We start from the raw sequence: 27699 nt of genomic DNA on the forward strand, positions 1-27699 counted from the left end.
TTCTGATGCGACGCCTTTCTACGGCGGCGCATCAGAAGAAGTTTTCGGGACACCGGGTCTCGCTGGTGCCGGTGTCGGGCTGTGATATCACAGCCCAGACCCGGCACTAACACCCGGGATCGGAAAAACTCCGATCCCGGGTGTTTAACCCCTTGCACGCCGCGGTCAAGCATGACCGCGGCGTGCAAGTGTGTCCCCCGTGGATCGGACCCCCCCGGTGTGCTTACCGGGGGATCCGATCCCTCCTGCCGCTGCCCCGGGTTCCGACGAGTGACCCGGGGCTGTCGGCTCCTCTTCTCACCGGGTCCTGCCTTCCTGGCAGGACCCGGCTGTAAGTAACTGAGCATGCGCAGCATGCTCAGTTACTTTCACTATACACTGCAATACAAGTGTATTGCAGTGTAAAGGCTTGAATAAGCGATCGGATGATCGCTTATTCAAGCCAAGAAGTAGAAAATGTAAAAAAGTAAAAAAAAAAAAAATCTTTTTATAATATAATTAAATAAATAAATAAAATAAAAGTCCCATAATCTCCCCAGTAACACATAAAATGCAAATAAAGTATATAAAACACAAAACACGTACATATTTGGTATCACCACGTCCGTATTAATCTGTACAATAAATCTAAATCAATATTGAACCCGCTCGGTGAACTACGTAAAAAAAAAACTCGAAAAACTTCCCATAATATACAATTTTTCATCAAACACCATCACAAAAAATGTTCTAAAAAGTGATCAAAAAAGTTACGGTACCTAATATGATACGACTGAAAAGAACAACTGTTTTCGCAAAAAATAAGCCCTCAACCAGATCTGACAACAGAAAAATACAGAAGTTATGGCCCTGAAAAGTTGTCAATAGTAAAAACAATGCGATTTTCTCCAATATTGGTTTTGCTCAGGAAAATTGAGCAAAATAAGAAAAACTATATAAATGAGGTATCACCGCGTCCGTATTAATCTGTACAATAAATCTAAATCAATATTGAACCCGCTCGGTGAACTACGTAAAAAAAAAAACTCGAAAAACTTCCCATAATATACAATTTTTCATCAAACACCATCACAAAAAATGTTCTAAAAAGTGATCAAAAAAAGTTATGGTACCTAATATGATACGACTGAAAAGAACAACTGTTTTCGCAAAAAATAAGCCCTCAACCAGATCTGACAACAGAAAAATACAGAAGTTATGGCCCTGAAAAGTTGTCAATAGTAAAAACAATGCGATTTTCTCCAATATTGGTTTTGCTCAGGAAAATTGAGCAAAATAAGAAAAACTATATAAATGAGGTATCACCGCAATCGTAGTGAACCAGAGAATAAAGATAAAATATTATTTTTACGTTATGGTGAGCGGGGGGGGGGGAAATGCTCACAATCCAAAATAAAAATTGATGATTTTGTTTGTGTCCCCCTTGAAATAGTTAATAAAATCTCATGAATAAGCTTTAGACTCCCAAAATAAATTATTTATACATTGTATCTCATCCCATAAAAAATAAGCCCTCATATGATCGCATTACCAAAAAAAATAAAAATTTATAGGTCGTACAATGTGACAATACAAATCTGCTGTGGACGGCGCCTCCATTCATTCTATGCTCGGCCGTGCGCCCGTACAGCAGTTTACCACCACATATGGGGTATCAGTACACTCGGGAGGAATTGGGCATCAAGCGTTGCAGTGCGTTTCATCATTTAATTTATTCTGAAAATGTCAGTTTTGGCCTAAATGAATGTATTTCCAAAAAAATTCCATAGTTTCTAAATCGCAGGTCCATATTTTTTAACCCATGTGAAACACTTAAAGGGTTAATGGACTTAATAGAAGTTGTTTTACATATGTTGAGGGGTGAACTTTCTATAGTGGGGTAATTTATGAGGTTTTACTATTATTTAGGCCTCTCAAAGTCACTTGAAAGCTGAGTTGTCCCTCAAAATGTGAGTTATGGCAATTTTCATGAAAATAAGAAAAATCGCACCTAAAGTTCAGCGCCTCATAACATCCTAGAAAAATGACCGGAAGCATAAAATATCATCCCAACATAAAGCAGATATTCTGTAAATGTTAATTATCAAACTTTTTGGGTAGTTTTACTTCCTGTCTGGAAACCAGAACATTTCAAACTTGGAAAATGAAGAATTTTTACAAACTTTTGCCAAATTTTCACTTTTTTTCAGAACGAAACGCAAAACTTATCACTTAAATTTTATAACTAACATGAAGTATAATGTGTCACGAGAAAACATTCTCAAAATCACCAGGATATGTTAAAGCGTTCCGAAGTTATAACCAATTATCGTGAGACATGTCAGATTTGAAAAATCGAGTCTGGTCATTGAGCTGAAAACTAGTGTCGGTGATAAGGGGTTAAAGATGCTGCTTTCAATCATATTTTCATACTGACTTCGCTACTTGGGACTGTAGGAAGAGGGAGAATTAGACCGGGTCAAATTATTTTTGGAGGACCTCCTGCTGGCCCCACGATTCTCTGTGTACAGAGGGAAACTGGAAAGAAGCTAACTGTGTTGCTGTCCTCAGGAGGCCATTATGATTGAAAGTTATTGAACAGGGAGCAATTAGTTACTGCTTTAATTTTTGGTTGGCACCTCCCGATAAATAAGGGGGTTTTGGGTTGCGGTTCGGGCACTCGGCCTCTAAAAGGTTGCTGGATTATAGCAAGGGTTTCAAGCAGTTCTGCTATATTTAAAGGAAATCACTGAAAATAATAAAAAAGGCTACAAATACACACCCCACTCCTCTTCACCTTGATCCCATCGCTGTCCATCGCTAATCTTGACACGTCGAGATCACATTAAAAACAAACTTATAATTAGCAGCACGGAGCGTGGGGACAAGATGCTGGGAGCTTGGGAGAGCAAGGCGACATCATGCGAGAGGCGTGAATTCTTGACTTTGTAGTCAATTTGTGGTGACAATGTGCTTAGATTATTAGGGTCCAGGTTTATGTAAACTTTTTTTTAGCTTCTGAACATTCTACTTGCATCTGATACATAGAAAGAGAACTGAGACAGATCAGAGATGAGAAATGATGAGATCCATGAAATGGATATAAAACACAATAGCACTCTTAGCTCTGCCAACTCACCTTATCAATAAAACAGACAGTCAGATCTGCTAGGAAGACCTTATCTGTCTGTAGCTTGTAGAATACAAAGTGCCTGTGTCTGAGCTAGTCTTGTTATGCAGGGGGGAGGGGAAGGAGGCACTGCATTGTGCAGACAAAAGAAGCTATTCATGAAAAGAATCTAGTAATAGTCAGAAGATTTATGGTGGGCTCCAGGGACAACCAAAATTGTCTACACCAGGACATATACAGACAGGTTGGAATTATATCTGTGAAATAATGTATTTTTGTTAATACCAATAAATTAGAGACTGTGTTATTTTGTTATTCTGAGTATATTTAAGAAGCGTATCTTCATGGGAATATCCCTTTAATATCTCTTTAAATGTTTATGAACATTTATATTGTGTTAATATCATGGAAGTAAATTGAAATTTCTGTACTAGAATTAAAGAAGTTTTTCCACGTGGGGTCCACTTGTAATGGTATGGTGGTCTCAAATGAAGCAATTGTGCATGTGTGGCTACATCTCTCCAGTTTTAAATCACAAAGGGTACTTAGGCCTCCCATTTTTGTTATTGCTGAAAGTCCCACTGGTTGTACAAATAGCAGTCAGACATGTGTCCCATATCCTATGGATGGTGATATGTGTACCTAGTACGAAGACTATTTAACATGGAGGTCGAGTTAACATTAGCTTTACTTTTCATTCAATGCAAGTGTAATATGAGCAGGGATTCTAGTGGTTACATTTGTAAAAAAAAAATGTATAAATGGTTATTCTGGGTTTTGCTAATTTTGTAAAGTTATAATGAAAAGTTCTTTAATTCCCCAAAATACTTTTGGCATCAGTTCCTCCCATGTATTGGAAACCTACATAGTTAATTTCGAGTAGGTATATTGCTGTCCTGGTCATGGGATCACAAGTTGCAACTCTGATAACTGGATCTATCATATCTTTATATGCACTGGAATTAAACTGTAAAGGTGCTATTGAATGAAGGCAAGCAAAACTGGAATTGATAGAGAAAAAATAGATCATGTTTCAGTATACCCAAAAAAGTAATTTGTTGATCTGTTATAACCCTTCAGTCCTTAATATTTCATATTTCGGAAGTATTGTATTGCCTTTTATTTTCTTCCCTCTTGCACTTTATACGCTTACTGATATGTTGACCTGATCCTTTTCTTCTTATTTTAGTTGAACATGAAAAGGAACTTTCCCCTCGTCTAAGACATCATAAGGAATTCAAGTTTAATTTATCTCAGATTCCTGAGGGAGAAGCAGTAACCGCTGCCGAATTCCGAATATACAAGGACTGTGTTCTGGGAAGCTTCGAGAACCAGACTTTTTTAATCAGCATTTATCAAGTATTAACTGAGCACAGAAACAGGTACCAATTTTGTACTTCTAAATACATAATATATATTTGCTCATGCCATAACAATGCATGGTATCACACAGGTATCTATAACAGTACTATTCAACTAGTTACATTGATATCTATGAAACACATGAACAGTAACATCACGATCTATGTGATGTGTAATAGAGTCATTAATTTTTTTCTACAAATTGGCAGCATGTTCCTGTCTTTCCCTAGATCTAGCTTCAACCTTAAATTAGTTCATATACAAATTTCTATTATGTAAAAATAATGCCAGAATTAATATATATCCTACCTATTTTTGTTACGGAAACAAACCGCAGCACCAAGGACTACATAGAGAAAGACGGCCAGGATAAAGAATAGTGAGGTAGAAGTGTTACTTACCTGGGTTGGTTTTGAAAAGTCACAAAAGTCACATTACAGCCTGTAATTTTTCCCAACTATTAAAATTGAAAATTCTGTTTTCATCCACGGATGAATCATGAAATCAGAAGAAGCAGAACAACAAAAACTGCCTAGTTTCTTACTGAATTTTCAGGCACACTGACAAAACCATGCCCCCTTTCCCCTTTATGTAAAAGTCAGGAAAACTGCCTGACAAAGGTCTTAAATCCTTAAAAAATGTGGTGCAAGCCATTTCAGGTGCAAATTACACTACAATTCAGACAGATTAATAAATCCCCTTCATTGTGTTTGATTTGCGTTTCTGAACACAATACAAGCACTATGTGTGAATGTTGCCTAAAAGACCCTCCAACAAAGATAAGAATCAAGCAGGACATGACTGTGCTTAGTCTGATACACCAACAACAGTTTTGGGGATGGAACTCCATGCATCATAGTGCTATATGATGTCCCTTATTCCCCAAACTGTAATCTGGAAAACAGTGGGAAAGAAGGGACTCCTTGGATCATATATCACTATGCTGCAGTGAGTCCCATCACTGGCATTGTGTTTGGTCTGTAAAATCAAGCCAGCGGATGGCCTGTTTTTCATAGATCGATTGCAGTTACGTGCCGTCAGGCTTTTATAAATCCTTATTACCTCTGAAATATACCTGTATAGATGCAGATTATATAAACTGCCACAATTCACAGATAATAGTATGATATGTAGTGGTTGCTCTATAATATTGGAGTTCTTCTACTTAATGTTCGGTGACTATAGGGGTAGAACCCCTAGTTTGGATCACTTAACTTGTATGGAGGTGCAGGATCATATCCACACAATAATGTTGGCTTCACACATATTACTTTACATATTGTTTTTATATCAGTTCTTATAAGAAGGTGGCTGCTGATGCCTTTTAAACCGTTCCATTAGACTTATGCGTTTGTGGGAACAGGATTGGAGACCATGAACATACCTCCAGCTATTACCTAGAAATGACAAGCCACATCAAGTGAGTTTGCTTGACAAGAAGCTGATGTGGATGCACTTTTTTATTTCTCCTGCCTGTGATTCATTGGGAATGTCATTTCAGGCCTGGTGGGAGCCCAATGCTCATCATCTTTACAAGAGGAAGTGTAGAGATAGAAGCAGCCAGCTTCATATTTGGAAGATTAAGTTATGTTGTAGTGTGATACATGCTGCTCAGTACAAACAAGGATATACTTCTTGAAATGACATATTTAGTTAAGTACTTAAATCATATTTCACTTTCTTTGATGCACATAGGAATTTTGCATACATTTAAAGCTGTTGTCTGGTAAAATGGTTGTCCAGGAATGCAATGATTTTACACAACTAGGCAGTTATCCATACAATTTAATATGAGATTGCTGTCTGGAGTTGACTTTACACAGTGGATCGGCAATCATTCTAATAGTCATCCAGGGAGTTATTTATCAATATTATTTTGGCTGAAAACAAAGTTGACGCTAACAAAATACCTTCAAAGTGCGACTTCCATGCAGTGTGTTTTTCAAAGGCTTTTTCAGTCCTCGTTGAAAGAGATTTGCAGTCACCAGTACTTTTGGAGATAGGAGGGAACACATAACTTATTGATCTGTCACTGCCAAATATCATCATGTCTGAACTGTTCAGATTACGTCAGTGGCGAATACTGAATATAAAACACTCCAAATGATTCATGTGACAAAAGTTTTAAAAGAACAAGACCACAAAGGATAAAATATAGTATCAAACTTTCATGCTGATTAAATCCCTTACAATATTATAAAAGCAGCTGGCAATTATAAAGTGATTACAGGAGAAATACTCAGTTTAGGTGCTGGAGTGGAAGAGAGGAGATTTAGATATACAGTATAACATATATATATAAACAGCCTGCAAAAGTGGAGAAAATCTTTAAAATCAAGGTTCACCACAGGTAAATGTATAATCTTTATATAGAAATGCATTCCAATTTTATTTAAGGTAAAAATGCATAGGCAATCAAATTGTTTAGGAGAGTAAAATTTTGTTTCCAGGTCATAGATCAAAGGATACATATACATATACATATATAAAAATTATAGTGTAACAAATCTCAGGGTAATGTGCAGAATCTTAAGGAAGCGAGATCATTTGTGAGATGGGAAAGTTTCAGTTAAAATTGATATTATTTAAAAATCTACTATTTTTAAATAATATCAATTTTAACTGAAACTTTCCCATCTCACAAATGATCTCGCTTCCTTAAGATTCTGCACATTACCCTGAGATTTGTTACACTATAATTTTTATATATGTATATGTATATGTATCCATTTTTAAATATTATTTGACTATTGATTGAATGTTTTTAATACTGTATAGAAACCCCCTTCCATATTGTACTTGAAGAAGGGCAGTTTTGCCCGAAACGCGTTTACTCTGGAACTAATAAACCTATTACCCTACCTGAAGATTACCCTTTCAATAGCGCCGTACCAGTTTTTCCTTTGGTTTTCCAACCACACTTTGCACTTAACTACACCGGTTAACCGTTCCCCCAGACGGACTACACCGGCTACCTGATGGGCAGCTATTGATGTAACTCTATGCGCTTTTTTAGCGCACTAAGGTGAGCATAACATATAGGGGGGGTGTCGCTTACACCCTCCCACAGAACGGCCTTGACGCCTATTGATATATCCTCCTACCCCACAATAATACACGAGGCGCCGTCCTCTTGTTTTGCCTTCTCCCCCCCCTTTTTTTTCTCTCTGTTGTTTTAGCACATAGATCAAAGGACACAATAGCATTGTTCACCAAAGTTAAGAATCATATGTCTTACAAATACACTCATCCCTACAGAGATGAAGCATATCATTAGTAAATGATACCACAATATAATATTTTTAGGTAATTATGCAATTTTTCCCCTGCATTTTGTTTGCCATGTCACCAAAAAGAAAAAGTAGTAATATTGAGGAATACTCTTTGGTGTCTCTCCACTGTCTAGCAAACCTGTCCAGCACCACAACCAGACTTGGAGCAAGCTGTCAGACTGGGTAAGTGGTGGCGACCTCACCCTGCAATGTCTACCAAAGTAGATAAGACCTGATAAGGGTGGACATACTATCAAGAGGCCAACTAATGGAACCTGAGAGACCCTGCAAGGCGACAGTGAATACTTACTCTGTCTGGCAGCTGCTGGATGGTGAAGCGGACAAGTATCAAGAAGTCAGAGATAGACCAGTAATTAAACTAGGACACAAAGAGACAAACAACAGATACAGACAAACAAGCAAAGTCAGACAAAACTGAGGCAAAACCAAGATAGCAAGGTAACAACACACAGTGGTAGGAAAAAGGTATGAGGAGACTAGTAGAACCAGCAAGGAGTAATGGAACTGGGTAGATATATAAAGGAGTTCCTGGACACCACCTCCAGCAGCTGACTAGATTGGCCTTCCGTCACTCTAGTAACCCTTGTTGGACAGGGCTGGGCTGAAGGAAGCTGGGTGTGGATCAATCAATAAATCCCAACACAGCAGCAACCTTAGCCACAGTTCACACACACAAAACAAAGAAGTGAATTGGACAGAAGACGATGCTGGCACATATGTTACTGCTGTCAGTGCCAGGCTGTCTGCTCCTGCATCGGACCAGCCACCAAAGTTTAGGGAGCCTAATTTGGTGCCAAAACTAACTGCTCTGATGCACTGCTAAAAAGGGACGTTGTGATGCTTGGTAGCAGGAACAGGGCAGCAACTTCAAAAAAATTATACATATAGCTGTCCTAAACATACAGTGCAGGTCAATCTGCTATATGAACATCACATCATGAATAATATACAAGTTCACACAACTACTTGGGCTTCTACTTACATCCCTTTACAAATTTAAAGGGAATTTACCATCAAAAATCAAGCATGAACACTTATTCACAGATCCAGGCACTATGACTGTGGTCATTTTCTTATTTCTTAATTTGTTATCCATGGCCTCCTTCATTTTAAAATCAACTAACATGCTGTCAGTGTGAAAGGAGCACTCCCCCTTCCACTTTGTGCTGAAACCTCTTCTTCAGTGAGATAACATCAGGCAGAGGAAGGGGGGAGTGCTGAGAGAGCAGAAGGAGAGGGGCAGGTAGTGTATTAGCCTGTCAAGTTACACCACAGTGTGGCTCTGGTAACACCCCTTTCAGGTGAAGGCATTTTATTTATTTTATTTCCATGTTTAATTTAAACTACACATAACTTTTGTTTTTTATCTTTCATTCAACATAGGCATATGAGGGGTTAATTTTTGTAAAATGGAAATATTTTAGCTCTTTTCTGTGGAGGGGAATAAAAGGTCACCAATTATTTAATAGGTGTGATTAGGGAGACATCCTATGTGCAGGCTTTCTTAATTTTCACTACTTTTGGAAACAAAACATCTTTTTAAGAAGAATTAATTTCTTTATGTTTTGCCATATTCTGAGACCTATAATTATTCTTTTCATCAATCAAAAGAAATTGATAAGGGCTTGTTTTGTTCTGAATAAAATAATATTTAAATAGGTACTGTTTTTGGATGAACAGAATTTTTTAATGCTTTTTATTCAATTATTTTGGAGGCAGGAAGCACTAGAATCCAAGGGTGTAACTACAGGGGTAGCAGCCATAACTAGGTAACTAGTAGAGGCAGGGCCTCATAGCAGACTTTTGAATGGAAACCCCCTAAAAATGTACATATTTGTATACTCACACATTTATACACTCTTACAAACATTTATACACTTATGCACACACATTTATGTACTTATATAAACATTTATACACTTATGCACACCCATTTATGTACTTATATAAACATTTATACACTTATGCACACACATTTATGTACTTATATAAACATTTATACACTTACACAGATATGTCCTAGTAGCTGCTGACCAAATGGGGGAAGCACATAGCAGGAATTAGAGATGAGAGATGTCCTGTCGTTATGCCGTCCCCTCCCTCTCCCCCGACATCCTTCATTCTTTAGTGGTGTGTCAGGTCTGATGCCAGGGCCACTTGACACTATGGGCCCCATAGCAGCTACTAGGACTGCTACTAATATATTTATCCCCCTAATCCCCATAGTGTCAGGGGGCCCCGACATCTGGGGTATTCGGTGTGTATATGCTAGATGTGTGTGTATATACACTGTAAGTCTGCATGTATGGTACCATCTGTATATGTGTATATGTCAAATGTATGTATTGGGGGTATATACTGTATGTATGTTTATACTGCTTGTGAATATATGGTATGTATATACTGTATGCATAAACTTATATAAATGTGTGTAATTGCAACATGTGTGAGTGTACAAATATGTATTTTTTTTTAAGGGAGAGGGAGGCCTGATTCCAAAATCTACTATGGAGCCCGGTCTCTCCCAGTTATGCCCCTGCTGGAATCGTATAAATATATGACATTCTCTTAGCCAAAGTATGCTGTGACAAGCCCTATATCATATGTCTACCTCATCATCCTTGATCGTTGAATAGGACCTCATAGTATCATCATCAACGTCTACCCTTTAATCCTACAGAGTTTATTCAGAGGGAGACATTAAAGGAAATCTACCACATGGGTGGCGTGCATCTAAACCAAGTACACTTACATGCTGGGGGGGTCCTCCTGAAACAAAATCTGTTCTTTTTGCTTCTAATGGCTTAGTTTTTGAGAAAACCGTCTTTTAAAATTATGGAAATGAGCCTCTGGCGCTAGTGGATACATTACAGAAGCCTTGTCTGGCTCCAAAGTCTGTTAATTTTTCACACCTCTATTCAGCGTTGCTGCCGCCTCCTCCCTCCACACCCACAGAGCTGAATTGAGGTTTGAATAATTATCAGACGTCGGAGCCAGAAGAGGTTTCTGTGACATAGCCAGGAGCCCTTGAGACTCTTTTGAATAATTTTAAAATATGGTTCTCTCAAAAACTAAGCCATTTGAAGCAAAAAGAAGAACATATGCTGTTTCAGAAGGCACACACCAGCATGTGCTTGGTTAAAGGAAACCTACCATTTAGAATGGCGGGGGTAAGCTGTAAGTACCGAGCACCAGCTCAGGGTGAGCTGGTGCCGGTACTTACTTTCGTTAGTGTTATAAACTGCGGTATCGCGGTTTTAACACTTTTTAAACTTTAGAGCAGGAGAGGCTTCGGCGCTGCGTGCGACCGTGCGCGCGCAACATCTCCGCTATTTCCTATGTAGGGGCGCGCACGATCGTGCGCACGCAGCGCCGAAACCTGTTCTGGTGCTCGGTACTTACAGCTTACCCCTGCCATTCTAAATGGTAGGTTTCCTTTAAGTACCACTGCATCCGTGAGGTAGATTCCCTATTAGGCTTATGCCAATAATGGGGATCAATGTCCCATCTCAGGAATGTATTTCCCATAACATTATATATTTTCCTTCAAGGCTTTGTGGCTGTCACTGGTATATACTTTCTATTTACCAGTATTTAATATTCTTATTTTCATATTAGGGAGACTGATGTTTTCCTTCTGGATACCCAGACAGTGTGGGCTTCAGAAGAAGGATGGCTTGAGTTTGATATCACTGCAACCAGCAACTTATGGGTAATGAATCCAAGACACAATCTTGGACTGCAGCTTGGTGTGGAGACCAGAGATGGTAATTTTATGGAATGATTTCCCTGATTTTGCTTACACAGTGCATAGTTTGCTTTGTTAGTTTTAATATTGCTACATTTTGATGATAAATGATCAGCCTGCATGAAAACAGGTGTTACTCTCTCTCAATGAGTTTTGCCAAAAAAATAATAATTTTCCGGACCAAGCACCATTGGACCGAGCACAATGCAGCGGACGGGAGTCCTTGCATCATAGTGAATGATGATGTCTGCGGCCAAACACTGTGACAGCTGTTAGGTGCTGCTGTTCAGCTGGCAGACAGAGAGTCCTTGCATCATTTATCACTATGCTGCAAGGACTCACTGTGCCCAGTCCATGGGATGTCACCAGAAAATGGATCCAATTGCATGGACAGAGCACATACTTGTGCAGGGGACCTTAGGCTTGGGCCATATGGGATAAACATGCTCCTGAATTTCTTTCAGTAACAGTCTGGGGCATGTTGCTTGACAATTCTCTCTCGGCAAAACCACCTCATAATCATATGGATTTATCATTATTATTTTCTACAGCTTTCCCCATAGCTTTTATCCTTGGCATAGGTTGAAAGTGCTTTGCTGCTATAACAGCTCCCAGTGAGTGAGCTGCAGGTGAATTTGCAGCAGCTTGCCCCAGCCTTGGTGGTAATTTTTCTTGTCACATGTGAGATTTCCATTTGCTTCCTTTAAACATTTGGCAGAAAATCAATTTTTCAGTTATTCTTGCTGCTGGTAACCTTGAGGGAGACCATTCACATGTATATTTCCATGCATATTTACATATACAATATTTCACTAATGGACACTAATAATATCTGTCGTTTGGTTCCAGGTCAAAATGTAAACACAAAAGCCGCAGGTTTGGTTGGCAGAGATGGCCCGTACGACAAGCAGCCATTCATGGTTGCTTTTTTTAAAGCGAGTGAGGTTCATCTGAGGACTGCTAGATCTGCAACGAGCAAACGCAAGAACCAGAATCGCAACCGCTACTCTCAATCTCAAGATGTATCAAGAGTATCCAGTGTAACAGGTATAGTGTTTTGTTATCAATTTTACAATCAGTGATCTCACCTTAAAGGGATTTCCCAATTCATTTATACAAATGACCTATTCATTGGATAGGTCAACAATATCTGATTGCTAGGGGTTTAAGGCTATCTGCACACGATCCTTCTCTTTCAATGTCCGCAATCTGTATTTGTGGGCCGTGTGTAATCTGTATTTTCCCTATGTGTTGGGTGTATATCTGTAAAGTTGGTCGTGTGTAATCTGTGTTTCCATGGTTGAGTTAGACCTGCCCACAAGGTTATGTGATTGTTGTCCACAATGCCTAGGAACCAACCACAAAAATGGTAAGAAAACCTAGAACAACAGCACTAGAGGAAAAAACAATTGTGTGTAGAAGGGCTAACATTTAGTTACCGGCAAATCCCATTGACTATTATAGACTTTTTTTTTATAGTAATGTTAATTTTACAAATGGTTGCCCATTTTAAACATAATCTGTAATTGGGGCTCTTGTAAAGTGTGAATACATCTTAAAGTAGTAACTGTACTGTCAGGGCACCCCGGGATCCTTGTCTCGGATGACGGGTGCACTCGTGCCCCTTGCGCTGGCCCCGCTGCCCCGGCCCTGGCATTACCTCTCCACGGTCCTGCTCCCATCCAAACGAGGGCCCACGCGCGTCCCCACTCCCGAGGGCGCACACTTGGCGGTGCTCAGAGAGAGCGCACAGGTGATTGGCGCTGGCCACTTCCAGGGCTGCATTTAATCTGTCAGCTCCCATCATTCCCCGCGGGATCTTCTAGCCTTTCTTGTGAAGAGAAAGCCCTCCTGTGTCTCCAGTGTTCCTGTGTCTCCAGTGTTCCTGTGTCTCCAGCGTTCCCGTGTCTCTCCGTTCCTGCATTCCTGATCCGTGTGCCAGCTCCTGTGTTCCTAGTGTTCCTTCCTGTGCTGTTCTCCTGCTGTCAGCCAGGGTTCGGACTGTCTCCTGCATCGCTACCTTGGCTGCCACCGCGGGCTTGTGGCACCTGTGGAATGACCTGGTGGCACCCCACCCCAGCAAGACCATCCCACTTTGCAGCGCACTTTGGTGAAGACCAGGTGTCACTTAGACTCCAGTCCCAGGTTGGCTAGTACCATCTCCCGCAGTGGTCCAGAGGGTCTACAGACTCTGAATCCTAACAGCAAGATCTGGCCATTTTTCCACTCTGGTGTCTCATATCGTGGCACTCACCAAGAAGGGTGCCAATCCACATGCCTGGTATCCTGCAGCTGAAGAGGCCTTCTCCAAGTTGAATTCCGCTTTTGCCTCGGCTCCAGTACTCACTAGGCCTGACACAAACAAACCCTTTCATCTTGAGGTAGATGCGTCCTCTGTAGGAGCTGGAGCAGTGCTCACCCAGAAAGGGCCCAAGGGCCGAACTTTCACATACAGCTTCTTTTCCAAAATTTTTTCTCCCCCTGAGAGAAATTATTCGATTGGAGACAGAGAGGCAGATTTACTTACCCGGTCGATTCGCGATCCAGCGGCACGTTCTCTGCATCGGAGTTCACTGTCCTACCCTGGGTGCAGGTAAGCGCGCGTCGAGCGACACTTTTTTTTTTAAATGCGGCGGTTTTTCCGAATCCGTTGGTTTTTTTTTTACGGCTGTGCATTGAGAGCTCTGCATTTTTATGTTCCACTGCCCCCTTTCTGATCTGAGTGATGGCTTTGTTGAACCTTCGAGAAACCTTCTACTGCTCTTACCCGTAGTAGAGGGGAAAACCGCTGAGATACAATGCAAGTTCGTCTTGCAAAATGCTCATAGACTGGATTATCCAAGACTTTAATGTACATAGAACAATTACAAGAGTGCAGAAGGTATAAAAAGAAAAAGACAGCAACCTCTTAAATGTTCTCCTGGCAAATTTCTCTACCGATCAGATGGTGATAAGTTCAGATCCTGTTTTGTTACCTTAAGAAAACCTTTTGAAAATCTTATAGGACGGGGCATGTTCCTGTCCTGGACACTAAATATATGGCATCTTCTATTCTATTCTCAGTAAAAACAAAAAATGTCAATTTTTAGGAGTAGTTATTTGTGCAAAAATCTAAAGTTGCATTTCATACATAATGAGGGAGAAAAATAATAGTTACTTTGGCTTCATCAAAAACAAAACAATGTCAAAAGCAACAGCTGCTCCTTGTCACCGAGATGCCTTCTAATTGAGTCCTCAACATTGAACTATTTCCAAAAAAACATCAAGCATTTGTTTAAGCCACCAAGAGAGTTGTATTAAGTAGGGCAAGATGTGCATTAGAGAAGGCAAATTTTTATTAATGCTTTGCTGATGGTCACAAGGCTTTGCAGTACAAATTTGGACATGTGGGGAAGCCAGCAGCATCTGTGGAATGTTGTTCTGATATTTCTTTACTTTTAGAGAGACATTTTTGTGATTATTTTCTCTTAAAACATAAACATCATTCCCAGTTTCCCGTCTTTACGTTGGAAGCATATTATTGTACATAGCGTTTGACGTGCAGGCAAACACTCACTGCTATGCTGAGAGTATAGCATGGACTATAAACTGTGCCTTGGCTAGGTATTTGAACACAGGAACGTAGAAATGAACAAAATCTTTGTCATGGCTGAAAGAAAGTCTATGGTCTACACCAACCTTTCTCAGATGGCCACTTAGAGGACATCTACCATCAGTTTTTTCTGATTATATTTGTCCTACTAAGAAGAACTTCTTTTATTATAACTCTATAAGCCGCAATTGCGGTAATATGGAGTTATAAAAATTATTCTATTTAGCCTGAGGTTCTGCAACTACATCACCGGAGCACCCAGCGGTCCCACCCCAGCTGCTCTATGTACTATCTGGGGGTCTTCTAGCACAACGAGGGAGGTAAGAATAAATTAAATACGAGGTGCTGTAAGGCACTTTGGTGACATAGTCAGAGCAACCCAGGCAAATCAAAATACTTTTTATAACACTTTATTGTCCCAATCACGGCGTCTAGAGTTAAAATAAAAGAAGTCCTGAGGATAGATGTTAGTAGGGCACGTCTACAATCAGTAAAACTGATGATATATGTCCTTTAACCCTTTCACACTCTGCGCTATATATGTCCAGTATATAGGTGCGGGGGCAGTATGAAGAGGCTCACAGGCTAAACCTTCGTCATAGACCCACTGCCTTCTTCATACACCCACCACTAATAAGCAAACACCCACTACTAATACCTGCGGTCGGTGGTTGCGTGGGCGTCGCCATCTTAGTTGCAATCATCGCTCTCCCAAACATCATCATGGAGCGGTGATTGGTTGCCATGTCTGACGGAAACCCAAGGCTGTCTGGCTTCTGCAGTATTATTAGAATGAGCTTCAATGAGCCGCCATCTTGGCGAGGATTGTCCGTTCCCCGTGATATCATCAGAGAGCGGCGATCTGTCGTCATGACAGCCTCGGGTTTATCAAAATATAATAAAATGCACAATATTTTTCACAGCGTTTTACCCCATGATGCAAAATAGCGTCCAAAGTCGAAAATGGCACTTTTTTGCCATTTTAACAAATATTCAAAATTCTATAAAAAGTGATCAAAAAGTCATACAGTCCTCAAAATGTGAGCATTGAAAAAATCATCAAAAGTCACTAAAAATGACACCAGCCTCAGCGCCGTACAAAAAAGTATGAGAAAGTTATTAGTGCCAGAAGATGGCAAAATATTAAAAAAAAATTTTGTACACGAGGTTTTAATTTTTGCAAATGTATGAAAACATTAAAACACCTATACATATTTGGTATTCCCATGATTGCACCGACCCAAAGAATAAAGTAGACATGTCATTTGGGGCGCTCAGTGCCCACAAGAAAACGATGCAAATGCGTTTTTTTCACCATTTTTACTGGATTTGGACTTTTTTTTTCCCGCTTTCCAGTACACGGCATGGAATACAGGCGGTCCCCTACTTAAGAACACTCGACTTACATACGACCCCTAGTTACAAACGAACCATCGAATATTGGTTATTTATTGTACTTTAGTCGTAGGCTACAATAAACAGATATAACAGTTATAAAATGTGTCTGTAATGAAGCTTTAGTGTTAATATTCATTCTTATGACAACCCAACATTTTTAAAATCCAATTGTCACAGAGACCAAAAATGTTCTGTCTGGGATTACAATGATAAAATATACAGTTCTGACTTACATACAAACTCAACTTAAGAACAAACCTACAGACCCTATCTTGTATGTAACCCGGGGACTGCCTGTATTAAATACTGTCACTATGAAGTGCAATTTGTTACGCAGAAAATAAGCCATCACACAGCTCTTTAGGTGTAAAAATAAAAAACTTTTTTAAAGGTGGTGAGTGAAAAATAGAAATGAAAAAAACAAAAAAAAGGCCAGGTCAATAAAGGGGTAGCAATGAAAATGTCAGCTTATTTTGCAAAAAAATGACACCTCACACCATAGTATGAAAAAGTTATCAGAAGTTTTTTTTAAACAGCACAACACCGTGATCGTACAACCCAAAGAATAAATCAGAGGTGTTATTTATTTGGCACGCTCAGTGAAAGCCGACAAAAATTGAGCCCACAAGAAAGTGACGCAAATGTGTTTTTCTTTGCCAATTTCACCACATTTGGAATTTATTTTCAGCTTCCCAGTACACGGTATGGAATAATAAATAACGTCACAGAGAAATAAAATTTGTTACACAAAATAAAAGCCCTCAGACAGCTCTGTACACAGGAAAATGAAAAAGTTGGGAATTTTTAAAGGTGGAGAGTGAGAAATGAGCGGAAAAAAAAAGCCCTGCGTCCTTAAAAGGTTTAATTAGGGAGCTACATAGTAATCAAAATGCATCTACTCTTCTGGATAGTGACATAGATACGGTGCATGGTCTAGGTTTCCCCTGCAGGGTGTAATCTTTGTGGACAGGGGAATCAAAGATGTAGTGGCAAACTCTAGTCTGTGCAGCTTGGCTCCTATCCAAATGAATGGGAGCTATTCTGCAATAACATTGTTTGACCACTTCTCTGCATCAGCTGCTGATGTGTGGTGGTGCTGAGTGTTGGACCCCCACCAATCTGATGTTGCTGATCTATTCCTATAGATACGTAATAAATATTTTTAGCCCAAAATCCCCTTTATAATGATTTCCTTTTGTTACCATAATGACATATACAGCATTGATTATACTGCTAATATATAACAACAAATAATAAAAATCTGACTTTATATAGAGGAAAACATAGGTTCTTTGTCACATATCTAGTGTAAATGTATGAGAATATAGATCACAGCATATGCATAGTGTGTGCTGAGTGCTTATTGTCTATCTATAACACAGTTTTACAGCTTGTTTTAAGGGTGATTTTTTACATCCCTTCCTGAGAGCTCCATCCCTGTAGAAATACAGAAGACATTGGGGCTTATTTACTAAGAGTCCCTGTTCGCATTTCCATCGGGTTTCCCGACGTGTTCGGGGATTGCGCCGCTGGAACAGGTACTTACAAGGGGATTGTGACGCGATCAGATTTTGCTGCAATCGGGGCGGCGGGTAATCGCATGGGTCGCTTCCCCCCTCAGGTCCAGACGGAAATGCGATCCGCGGACTCTTTGTAAATAAGCCCCTCCGTATTGAATGAACTCCGTTGGCCAGGTAAGTAAATTTGCCCCATTATTTAAGCACTTGATCTTACAGCTACAGGTGCAAATACCTGACTATGGCAGAAAAAGAGCAGCTTCTCATCAGGATGTGCTCTAGGAGTGGTAAATGAAATAAAATTTCCTCATTTCTGAACTGATTTCCATGAAATGTAAGATATCCCACTGGTACAAGTCTTAAACTGAAAAGCAGAGCTTCTGTTTTAAAATTACTTTTGTGATGAGAAGACCGTGTCCTTTGGTTGTTACTAAGCAGCCAAAACTCAGAAACCTGATCTAAGCAGCAAGTCCTATGTTAAAGCAGATGGTTTTACACTCAGATGTGACGGGACTGGAAGAGATTTTGTCTTGTCTCATGTGCAGTATTGAAAAACCATATTTATCGCTGGTTATATTAAAAATGTGAAAATACGAGAAAGGGAACCTCACGCTCCATCATTGACATGTGAAATATTTTCCGTCAGATCATGGAGAACTGTTGCCTTGCTGTTAGGGCAGTCACTCTTGAAACTTTCGGTGGCATTAATCTAAGTTTTTTTTTTCCTGCCTTTTAATACGACTTTCTAGATATAGAAGCAGGAAAAAGTCTTGGTGAAAAGGCGCAACAATTTGCTTTAATAAACTCCAGTCCAGAGCCTGCGTAGGCAAGAGGTTGAGACAAAAAGTCTTTTCAGACAAAAGTCTCAAAAAACCAACAGACTCACATGCCTCATCAACCACTAAGATAAATCAGGCCCAAGACGTTACAAAAAATCCCAAAAACAGAACAGACAGTTCTATAATATAATACTCAAAGCTAAATTATTCCTGTAACTCTAAACATCAATGGAACATAACCTGCTCTTCACTGAAGCCATTCTCATAATAGTCAGAGGTTTCACCCCCTTCCCAACCCTAAAAGTGCCAAAACAATCATTGATAGCAATGGTATCTTCACCGATTTGCCTACACATAGCTTGAATATCAGTTATGGATCATTGGGCAAAGATTCCGCAGCGAGTCAGAGCAACACTGAGAGAACCTGCCCACCATGTCGCACATGTGGGTTGATTTACTTGTCCATAAAAAGCTCATTATTTCTGCATTACTTCATTGATCAGTTGACTATTACTGGTTTGGGGGGTATTTTGCATTACTTCCTTTAACATCTGCATAACATTCACGCTTGTAGGATAAGGATTCTATCCATCGCAGCAAGCTAACTTTTTGAACGTGTGAACGCACCCTGTTTTTCAGATGCAGTTTTCAAAACCAAAAGCAGGTATAAATCATAATGTGTGAGAAAATATCATTGTGAGAAGCTGCTCCTCCTCTGTTTTTCACTCCACTTCTGGTTTGGACATCGAAAACTGCATCTGAAAACCTGAATGTGTGAACGCATTCAGAAAGCAGACTACTGGGTGTGGTGCTTGATGAATCAGTACTGCTAGGAAGTAATAGACCGGTGTTCACACTAAAAAAAAAGACAGAACTATATTTATCAGCGTATTCTCAGCCACACCTGTTGACCGAGGAAGATGCCTTCACAATTATTACAGTTGGATGGAAAATAACATTGCGTGTATTGCAGTCCTATCCCAGGTATCTGGCAATGTCACACTCCTAACACCAGGGGTGTAGCTACATGAATGATGCAATGGAAGGTGAGGAGGTCCATTCTGTCCTGGCCATGGTATCTAAATACAGTAGTTTTGCAGAGAACTAAATCGTTGCCCAGATGAAAGAAACCCTAGTCACAACTCTGGTTACTCACTGAAAAAAGCCAGGGGGTCATGTCTCTTTTGTGTGTAGCAGGAGTAATATTAGATATACACACGGCACGTAGACATTGATTCAAATGGATAAATCTGTCAAAGACATTGTAAAGAAATAATGCCAGGGAGCGCTGTAGGGCTGGAGAAATGATTAAATGTTTGCTTGTTTTGGACCTGGGAGATCATAGTCCTATGGATCAAACAGGTGGCAGCTTTTCTTGTATTTGGAAAGAAATGTCTGGAATAGGAGAACTTACAACTAACCATATGACCACACATTCTCCACATTTGCACTAGAGATGGATTGAACATAAAGGGTTTCCAGGAGTCTGTAAATGACCATGAAAATAGATTGGTGGTGAGGGGTTTAACTTTTGAGCAATAGCTGGTTAAAGGGATGCAGTGATCATGTGAATCCTTGTCCTTGTACACCTTGTAGTGGCTGCTTATGGTATTACAGTCCACTACTGTCATTACTAAATAGATAGCACTGTGCCCAAATAATGTAGCTCTCGGTATAACTGACCTATGAAATTGAGGAGAGCTGGGCTCTAGCCGATTAAAATTTTGCCAGTCTATTCTAAGGATAAGCCATGAAAATTAAAGTGCTCAAAAATATTTATAGCAATGCAGGTATTGTGCATGCAATGTATATTGATTATACAAGTTCTGGACTCTTCTATGCACCATTTCCCACACAGAAATGTTTGCATCAGAGGGCACACTAAAGATTGTTTAATCTGGAAGAGGACAACACTGAACGCTCTGGTGAAATGAAGGAGAGATGAACAATTCCCATAACTGTTTGTTTTTAATAACGAGATACAGAGCCGGAGGGAATATCATGTAATGCACTCACTTTGATTAAACATATCTTCCAAGCAGAGAATTCCCACTTACATGTCATATTTTACCATAAAGGTACAATATTAATAATAATCATTGTATTTCTTCCTCTCAGATTACAACAGCAGTGACCTTAAAACTGCCTGTCGGAAACATGAATTATATGTCAGTTTTCAAGACTTGGGTTGGCAGGTGAGGACAATAGCTTATACAGTCTGTATGGTAAAGAGGTCATTTAATTACATGGTCACATTTATTAATATCACAGAATTCCTCCTTTTCTATGTTTTCCTTACAAATATTGTTAGAATGCTTTAATAAATATATCCATCGCTATAATAAGACTATTGGGGTTAAGTTTGTTTTTGGTCTTTTAAGATCTGCCCATTTTTACAGATTTGCGACTTTTTACTGATCCCCTCTATTTTCTTTGGTCAATATACTTTAGATTTATCATGTGAATCACGATGTGGTACACAGATTTATAAACTGTGACCCACTTCAGTCTCTCAGAGGTACAGAAAAACTTTGGAACTGGTTGCTTATTTCAGACATTTGCCAACATGAAACCAATAAAAAAAATGTTTTTAGAGGTATTAAAGCTTAATAAAAACCTATATGAATTTGGTATCTTTATGATCGTTCTGACCCAAAGAATAACAGAGATGTGTAATATAGACCAAAGAGTAAATTCTGTAAAAACAAAGCCTTTAGAGGGAACCTGTCATTTAAATTAACCCAACAAAAATAAAGACTTCATTAGAAACTATGCTTAAAAAGTATTACCCCTAATCCCTAAATGCTTCCTTTCCATGGCTGCAATGTTACAAAAATCATTTTGTAAATTTATATGCAACTCACCTCAGGTGAGTCCAATGATATCAATGGAGTCCTGCAAAGTAAATTTTACTTGCACTGCCCTGCCTTCGTACTTCTAATTGACAGGTCTCACTGCTAGGACATGCTGCTGTATGGAACTGGTATTTAGGGACCATCTGCCAGTATTCAACTACAGACATATACAGCTCTGTTTACTTATGATTAGAGGTAAAAAAAATAGTGCCTTGCTGGAATCTTGAGATAAAGAGTTGTAAAACAACTTTTATGAAGTTTGTTAACCTTTTAATTGTTTCACAGGGGTTAAAACAAAATCGTTTTTTTTGCTAAATGAAGGTGCATTCTAAATAAATTCTAAATAAATAAATTCAAGACATTTAGGCCCCTTTCACACTTGCGTTTTTTCACACGCGTTTTCTGCGCATGCTTTTGACGCAGCCGAGCCACAATCCGATCGCGTGCGACAAAATCCTCTTCGCAAAACAGAAATTGTCGGAATATCCGACGAAAGTGTGGCCGCAGGACCCTTAGTAAATGAGCCCTATTGTCATAACAGCAAAATAACTTCACAACTAACATTTACGGAATGTATGCTTTATGTTGTTTTTTTTAATGCATCCTGTGATTTTTGAATGAATATTAAGAGGCTTAGAACGTTAGGTGCGATTTTTCACATTTTCATAAAACATGCAAAATCACACTTTTGAGAGACCTGCTCAGCTTTCAAGTTACTTTGAGAGACCTAAACAATAGTAAATTTTAGAAATTTTATTTTAGAAACTACACCCCTCAACGTATATAAAACAACTTTTATGAAGTTTGTTAACCTTTTAATTGTTTCACAGGGGTTAAAACAAAATCGGGTGCGATTTTGAAATTTTTAGTTTTTTTGCTAAATGAAGGTGCATTCTAAATAAATTCTAAATAAATAAATTCAAGACATTTAGGCCCCTTTCACACTTGCGTTTTTTCACACGCGTTTTCTGCGCATGCTTTTGACGCGCAGAACTTGCATTGCACTCTGACCCATTGTAACCAATTGGTCTTTTAAGACTTGCATTTTTTTTCACACACACACACACGTTTTTTTTAACGCGCGTTTAAATCTCGTCATGCTCTACTTTTGCAAGTCACGCGCGTGAAAAACGCACCATACAAGTCTATGGAGATGCATCAAAAACGCATCGCACTCGGAGACACATGCAAGTGCAATGCAAGTGCAATGTGTTTTTCACGCATCAATTGCCACAGAAAAGATAGAGCTCAGTCCTGAGTCTTCTGCGCGTGAAAAACGCATTGAAATTGCATCAAAAACGTGCGTGAAAAACTGAGACACTGAACAAACTCTGACTGAAAACTGATTGAACTCTGATGCAAAATGTGCGTTTTTCACCAACCAAAAACTGATCGCACCCTGATCAGACTCTGACGTGATCTGCAACGCAACTGTGGAAGGGGCCTAACACATTCTCAGTGGATAAAATACCAAAATGTTGCGTAAACTGTTGTATGGGCACACGGCATGGCATCGGAGGGAAGGAGCACCATTCAGAGCAGATTTGTTTTTGGCAATTTGGACATATAAGGGTTTATTTTCTGCTAGATTAGATGTACTTTAAAAATACTTCACTTAAGTAGGTTTTTAGCTTATTGATGACGTTTCATTAACTCTTTAATGTGTGGAGGAAAAGAAAATTAGCAAATCTGGTTTCAGATTTTTTGCATGTTTTTTGGGTCGTTGTCCGTACTATAAAAGTAGTAAAAATCACTAAGATTACATTGATACCTCATTTATATATTTTTATAATTTTACTGAAGAAAAACTAATATGTACAAAATCTCATTAGTTTTAGTATCATCATATTTTTTGGGGCATAATTATTTTTTTGGTTGACAGAGCTTGTTGAGGGCTTATTTTTTCATGATGAGTTGTTCTTATCAGTGGTAGCATTTTGGAGCACAAACTTTTTTTGATCAGTTTTTAGTGAAGGGATTTGATAAAAAAAAATTTAATTTTTGGGAAGTTTTTCCAATCGGGGGTGTTACAGGCAAGAGTCAGCTATAATATACAGCTGACACTCGCAGCTCCTCACAAGTGGAGCCAGTGCCAGAAGCAGGACATAATAGTACGGTACGGGTGGACAAGCCACTGCCTCCTGTGCCATACTATTACATTTTATTTCGGGAAGGGGTTACGCTAACTATACTTGCCTGTCAGTGTTTTGTGTGTGACAGACAGAAGAGCGCTTTGGCTTTACATTCTGTAAAAAAATATTTAACAAAGAAAATCATTAGTTATACAAATTACTGTAGAAGAAATGGTGCATGTGTCACCTTAATTGTCATGTTTTTCACATGGACACCTTTCTAGTAGATTGAGCTAACTATTTATCTTTGTGTCCCAAAGGACTGGATAATAGCACCAAAAGGCTATGCTGCCAACTATTGTGGAGGAGAGTGCTCATTTCCTCTGAATGCTCACATGAATGCCACAAACCATGCTATCGTGCAAACCCTGGTGAGTATTGTACTGTACAGAACACATTAATGTGTGTTTATAGACATGAATTTGAAATAGATATGTGGAAAAATATTGCTTCAAGAACACCCTACTCTTACCCCATGCCGCCAAAGCCACTTTTCACCTTCCTGACACAGCCCAATTTTTTCAAATCTGACATGTGTCCCTATATGTGGTTACAACTCTGGAAGGCTCTAACATATCCAGGCGATTTTGAGATTGTTTTCTTGTGAGGCATTGGGGCAGATTTATCAAGTGTCTCAAAGTCAGAATATTTCCAATTGCCCATGGCAACCAATCACAGCTCCCCTTTAAAATATTCATGAGCACTGGTCAAATGAAAGCTGAGCTGTGATTGGTTGCCATGGGCAACTGGAAATATTCTGACATTCAGACTGCTTGATAAATCTGCCCCATTGTACTTCATAGTAGTTGAAAAATTTGGGTGTTATGTTTATGTTTTGCGTTTACCTCCGATCATAGTGTTACAGGCGGATGGATGTTAGCTGTAATATACAGCTGACACTCGCATCTTCTGGCACTGTCTCTGTTCATAAGCCGCTAGCATAGTAGGATGTTATAGTACGGCACGGGCCGGTAAGACACTGCCGGCCATGCTGTTCTATTACGTCCACTGTCAGTAGGGAGTTAAAGGCTACGCTAATCTAATTTGCCATCAACATTTTTTAGAGTAGAATTTGTGGCATACATTGACATATAATTTTGTAGTCAGAGATTCAGTGTCATTCTGGGCTTAGGAGTGTTGTAGGTGCGTCTTGTTATTCCCGGGTTAACAACTGCCAGAACTGCCCATTTGGCTCCTAAACCCAAAATGAGGAGGATTATAAATAGATACAGTGCACATAAGTTAGAATGCTTGAGCTACATAATTTAAGGTAAAGCCTTATTTTTTTTAATTAAATGTATGTTTTGGAAATGGCTTCTACTGCAAGACATTTGTTTAACTTTTCTTCACTGACTAGGTTCACCTCATGAATCCAGAGTATGTCCCAAAGCCATGCTGCGCCCCAACCAAGTTAAATGCCATCTCAGTGCTTTACTTTGATGACAACTCCAATGTCATATTAAAGAAATACAGAAACATGGTGGTTAGAGCATGTGGTTGTCATTAAGAATGGGATCCATCTGATCATTTCAAGGAACTGACAAGTGAAGGAAGATCATCCAATAATATCCAATTTACTTGTAATTGCCAATTGTGACTGAAACATTCAGCAAGAGCATGGTCAATGCTTATTTATAAAGATGCCAGTTATGTGTATTACTCGTACTCACAGGATGGTCACTTCACTTCAAAGTTGGACAAACGAAATCTTCCAAAATGAAATTTTGCAAATTCATTATTGTTAGCTTGGATCAAGCTGTGTTTCAATTTAAAATAAATAATATATGTATTAACCTCTTTGAGTCTGTTTACTGGTCTGTATTCCAAATGTACTAAGAATTTCAAAGGTCACAATCCAAACACCTTCTGAAATTACCACTGCTATAGTGAATACAGGTAGACTGTTTTCACTCTGAGGGCGGTTTCTTATTGGCGTTTTTTTCACATCAGTGATTTTTCATTGAACCCATTTTGGCTTATGGACAGATACAGATTGGTTTTCTCTTCCTGGCTTCAGTGATTTTTCACCAATGCCTTACTGACCCATTCTTTTCAGTGGCCTTTTTCACACCAGTTTTTTTCCCACTGATCCAATCTTGTCACTGAACACAAAAAAGAACACATTCTAAACTGATCCCTGAAAAAACTGAAGTGTTAAAAAGTCCATTCAGTGAAGAATCACTGATGTGAATGATTCCCAGAGCAATAGAGACTGTATCAATAAGCCATTTACCGCACAGCTAGAAGTTTATAGTCCCAGGAGATCACCTCATTGAAATGAATCAACCTTGTTTTTTTGTTTGTCAATACTGAAAATAGTATAAGGTCACCTGTGTTATATTAACCCACATTGGTCTTTGTATGTAGATGCCGTAGTTGTGTAAGGTAACTTGCCTAAATTTAATGTGACCAACTTCACTAATCCCTAGGAACTCCCTGGAGGGCCACATCCGTAGGGGTGCCACCCCTTTTTACTGCCATTCACTAGCCCTACCAGCCAATTGGTAATGGACAGGACCTTACAGGCATGTACTGTGGACAGCCCTGGGGTCTTAAAGCAGACCCCCAGGGTTGCCATATCACCAATCAGAGCCTCCTGAAAATACTTTGGGGCGGGGAATCTACCTGCAGGCATTTAAATGCCAAGGTGACAAAGACTGTGAAATTTAACCCCTTAAGGACGTAGCCAGTTTATAGTTAAAGGCATTTTTTGTATTCTGGCCTGCATCGCTTTATATGGGTATAACTTTTGAACACGGTTACTGAACAAAGTGATTATGAGAATATTTTTTAATCACATATTGTACTTCAATTTAAGTGTTAAATGTTGGCTGATAAGTTTTGCACTTATTTACAAAAAAAAAAGAAAAAGAAAAAAAGTGATACATTTTTGGAAAAATTTGCCCTTTTCAAAATTTGAGATCATCATGTTTTCAGGCATATAGTTTTACCACCTAAATTAGTTGCTTAATATTTCCCATATGTCTGGCTCCGTTTCTACATTTTCCTAAATTTTGAAATGTCTGGATAATTTATTTTGATGTCGCGTGGCTTACAAATCGAATATCGGTTTTCCGTATTTTCAGATTTTACTATTTTGGGGATAATGACTGTTTTTAATGAAACTTTAAATATTTAACATTAAAACCCCCTATATATCAACTCATTTTCAAATGAATCTGCATCCCTCAACCTATCAGAAACAGCTTTTAGGAAGATTGTTAACCTCTTAAGATCTTCATAGTAATTAAATCAACATGGAGGTGAAATTTAGAATGGTCAAATTTTGTCGGTTATATGTTTATTTAGCCCTAAAATTGACAAATTTTCAAAAGATAAAAAGAGGAAACCCATCTTACAATTTATTACGCAATAACTCCCAAGTACAGAGACCCCCCACATGTGGCTGTTACTTGTTTTATGGGCACACAGGGGAAGGGAGAACCTGCAGCTGCCAGGATTAGTTTCCTCATAGTCTCTTTTTGTAGGCTATAAAATTTTAGCTTTTTCCTTATTGGGGCCATGTGACGGCATTTTTTTTGCAGGATGAGATGTTTTTTCTAGTCTTACCATATCGCCTATTGTTGAAATTTATGAACTTTTTTTTTTACTGCAGGAGTAGAAAAGCGTCAATTGTATACTGGATTTTCCCTATTAGTCTATACTGGTGTTCACCGTATAGACTAATAATCATGTTATCTTTATTCTATGGCTCAGTAAATTATGGGGATACCAGACTTAGATACTGACACCGTGCCTTTAAGTTGCTGTTACAGACGGCATCTGACATGCACTACCTGCGGACAGCCTTGGGGTCCTGATCAGACTTCTGGGTTGTCATGACAGCAATGCCCCCCAAACACAGCACGGGGGGAACATTGTGGGGGAAAGACCCCTGTCAGGCATGTTAAATG

The 27699-nt window shown here is 39.1% G+C and overlaps 1 protein-coding gene across 1 annotated transcript in view; it reads left to right on the forward strand.

The window, feature by feature from the left end:
* Nucleotides 1-25579, forward strand: part of BMP6 (bone morphogenetic protein 6) — a 126421-nt gene extending 100842 nt beyond the window's left edge. Inside the window, exons 2-7 of the mRNA XM_072152557.1 lie at nucleotides 4299-4491; nucleotides 11383-11531; nucleotides 12362-12559; nucleotides 20917-20993; nucleotides 24046-24156; nucleotides 25143-25579. Of these exons, the coding sequence (XP_072008658.1) occupies nucleotides 4299-4491; nucleotides 11383-11531; nucleotides 12362-12559; nucleotides 20917-20993; nucleotides 24046-24156; nucleotides 25143-25292 (878 nt within the window). The 3' untranslated portion in view covers nucleotides 25293-25579. The remainder of the gene's footprint in view (nucleotides 1-4298; nucleotides 4492-11382; nucleotides 11532-12361; nucleotides 12560-20916; nucleotides 20994-24045; nucleotides 24157-25142) is intronic.
* The last annotated feature ends 2120 nt before the right edge of the window (nucleotides 25580-27699 follow it).

This window comes from Engystomops pustulosus, chromosome 5 (genome assembly GCF_040894005.1).
Source record: "Engystomops pustulosus chromosome 5, aEngPut4.maternal, whole genome shotgun sequence".
Classification (NCBI taxonomy): domain Eukaryota; kingdom Metazoa; phylum Chordata; class Amphibia; order Anura; family Leptodactylidae; genus Engystomops; species Engystomops pustulosus.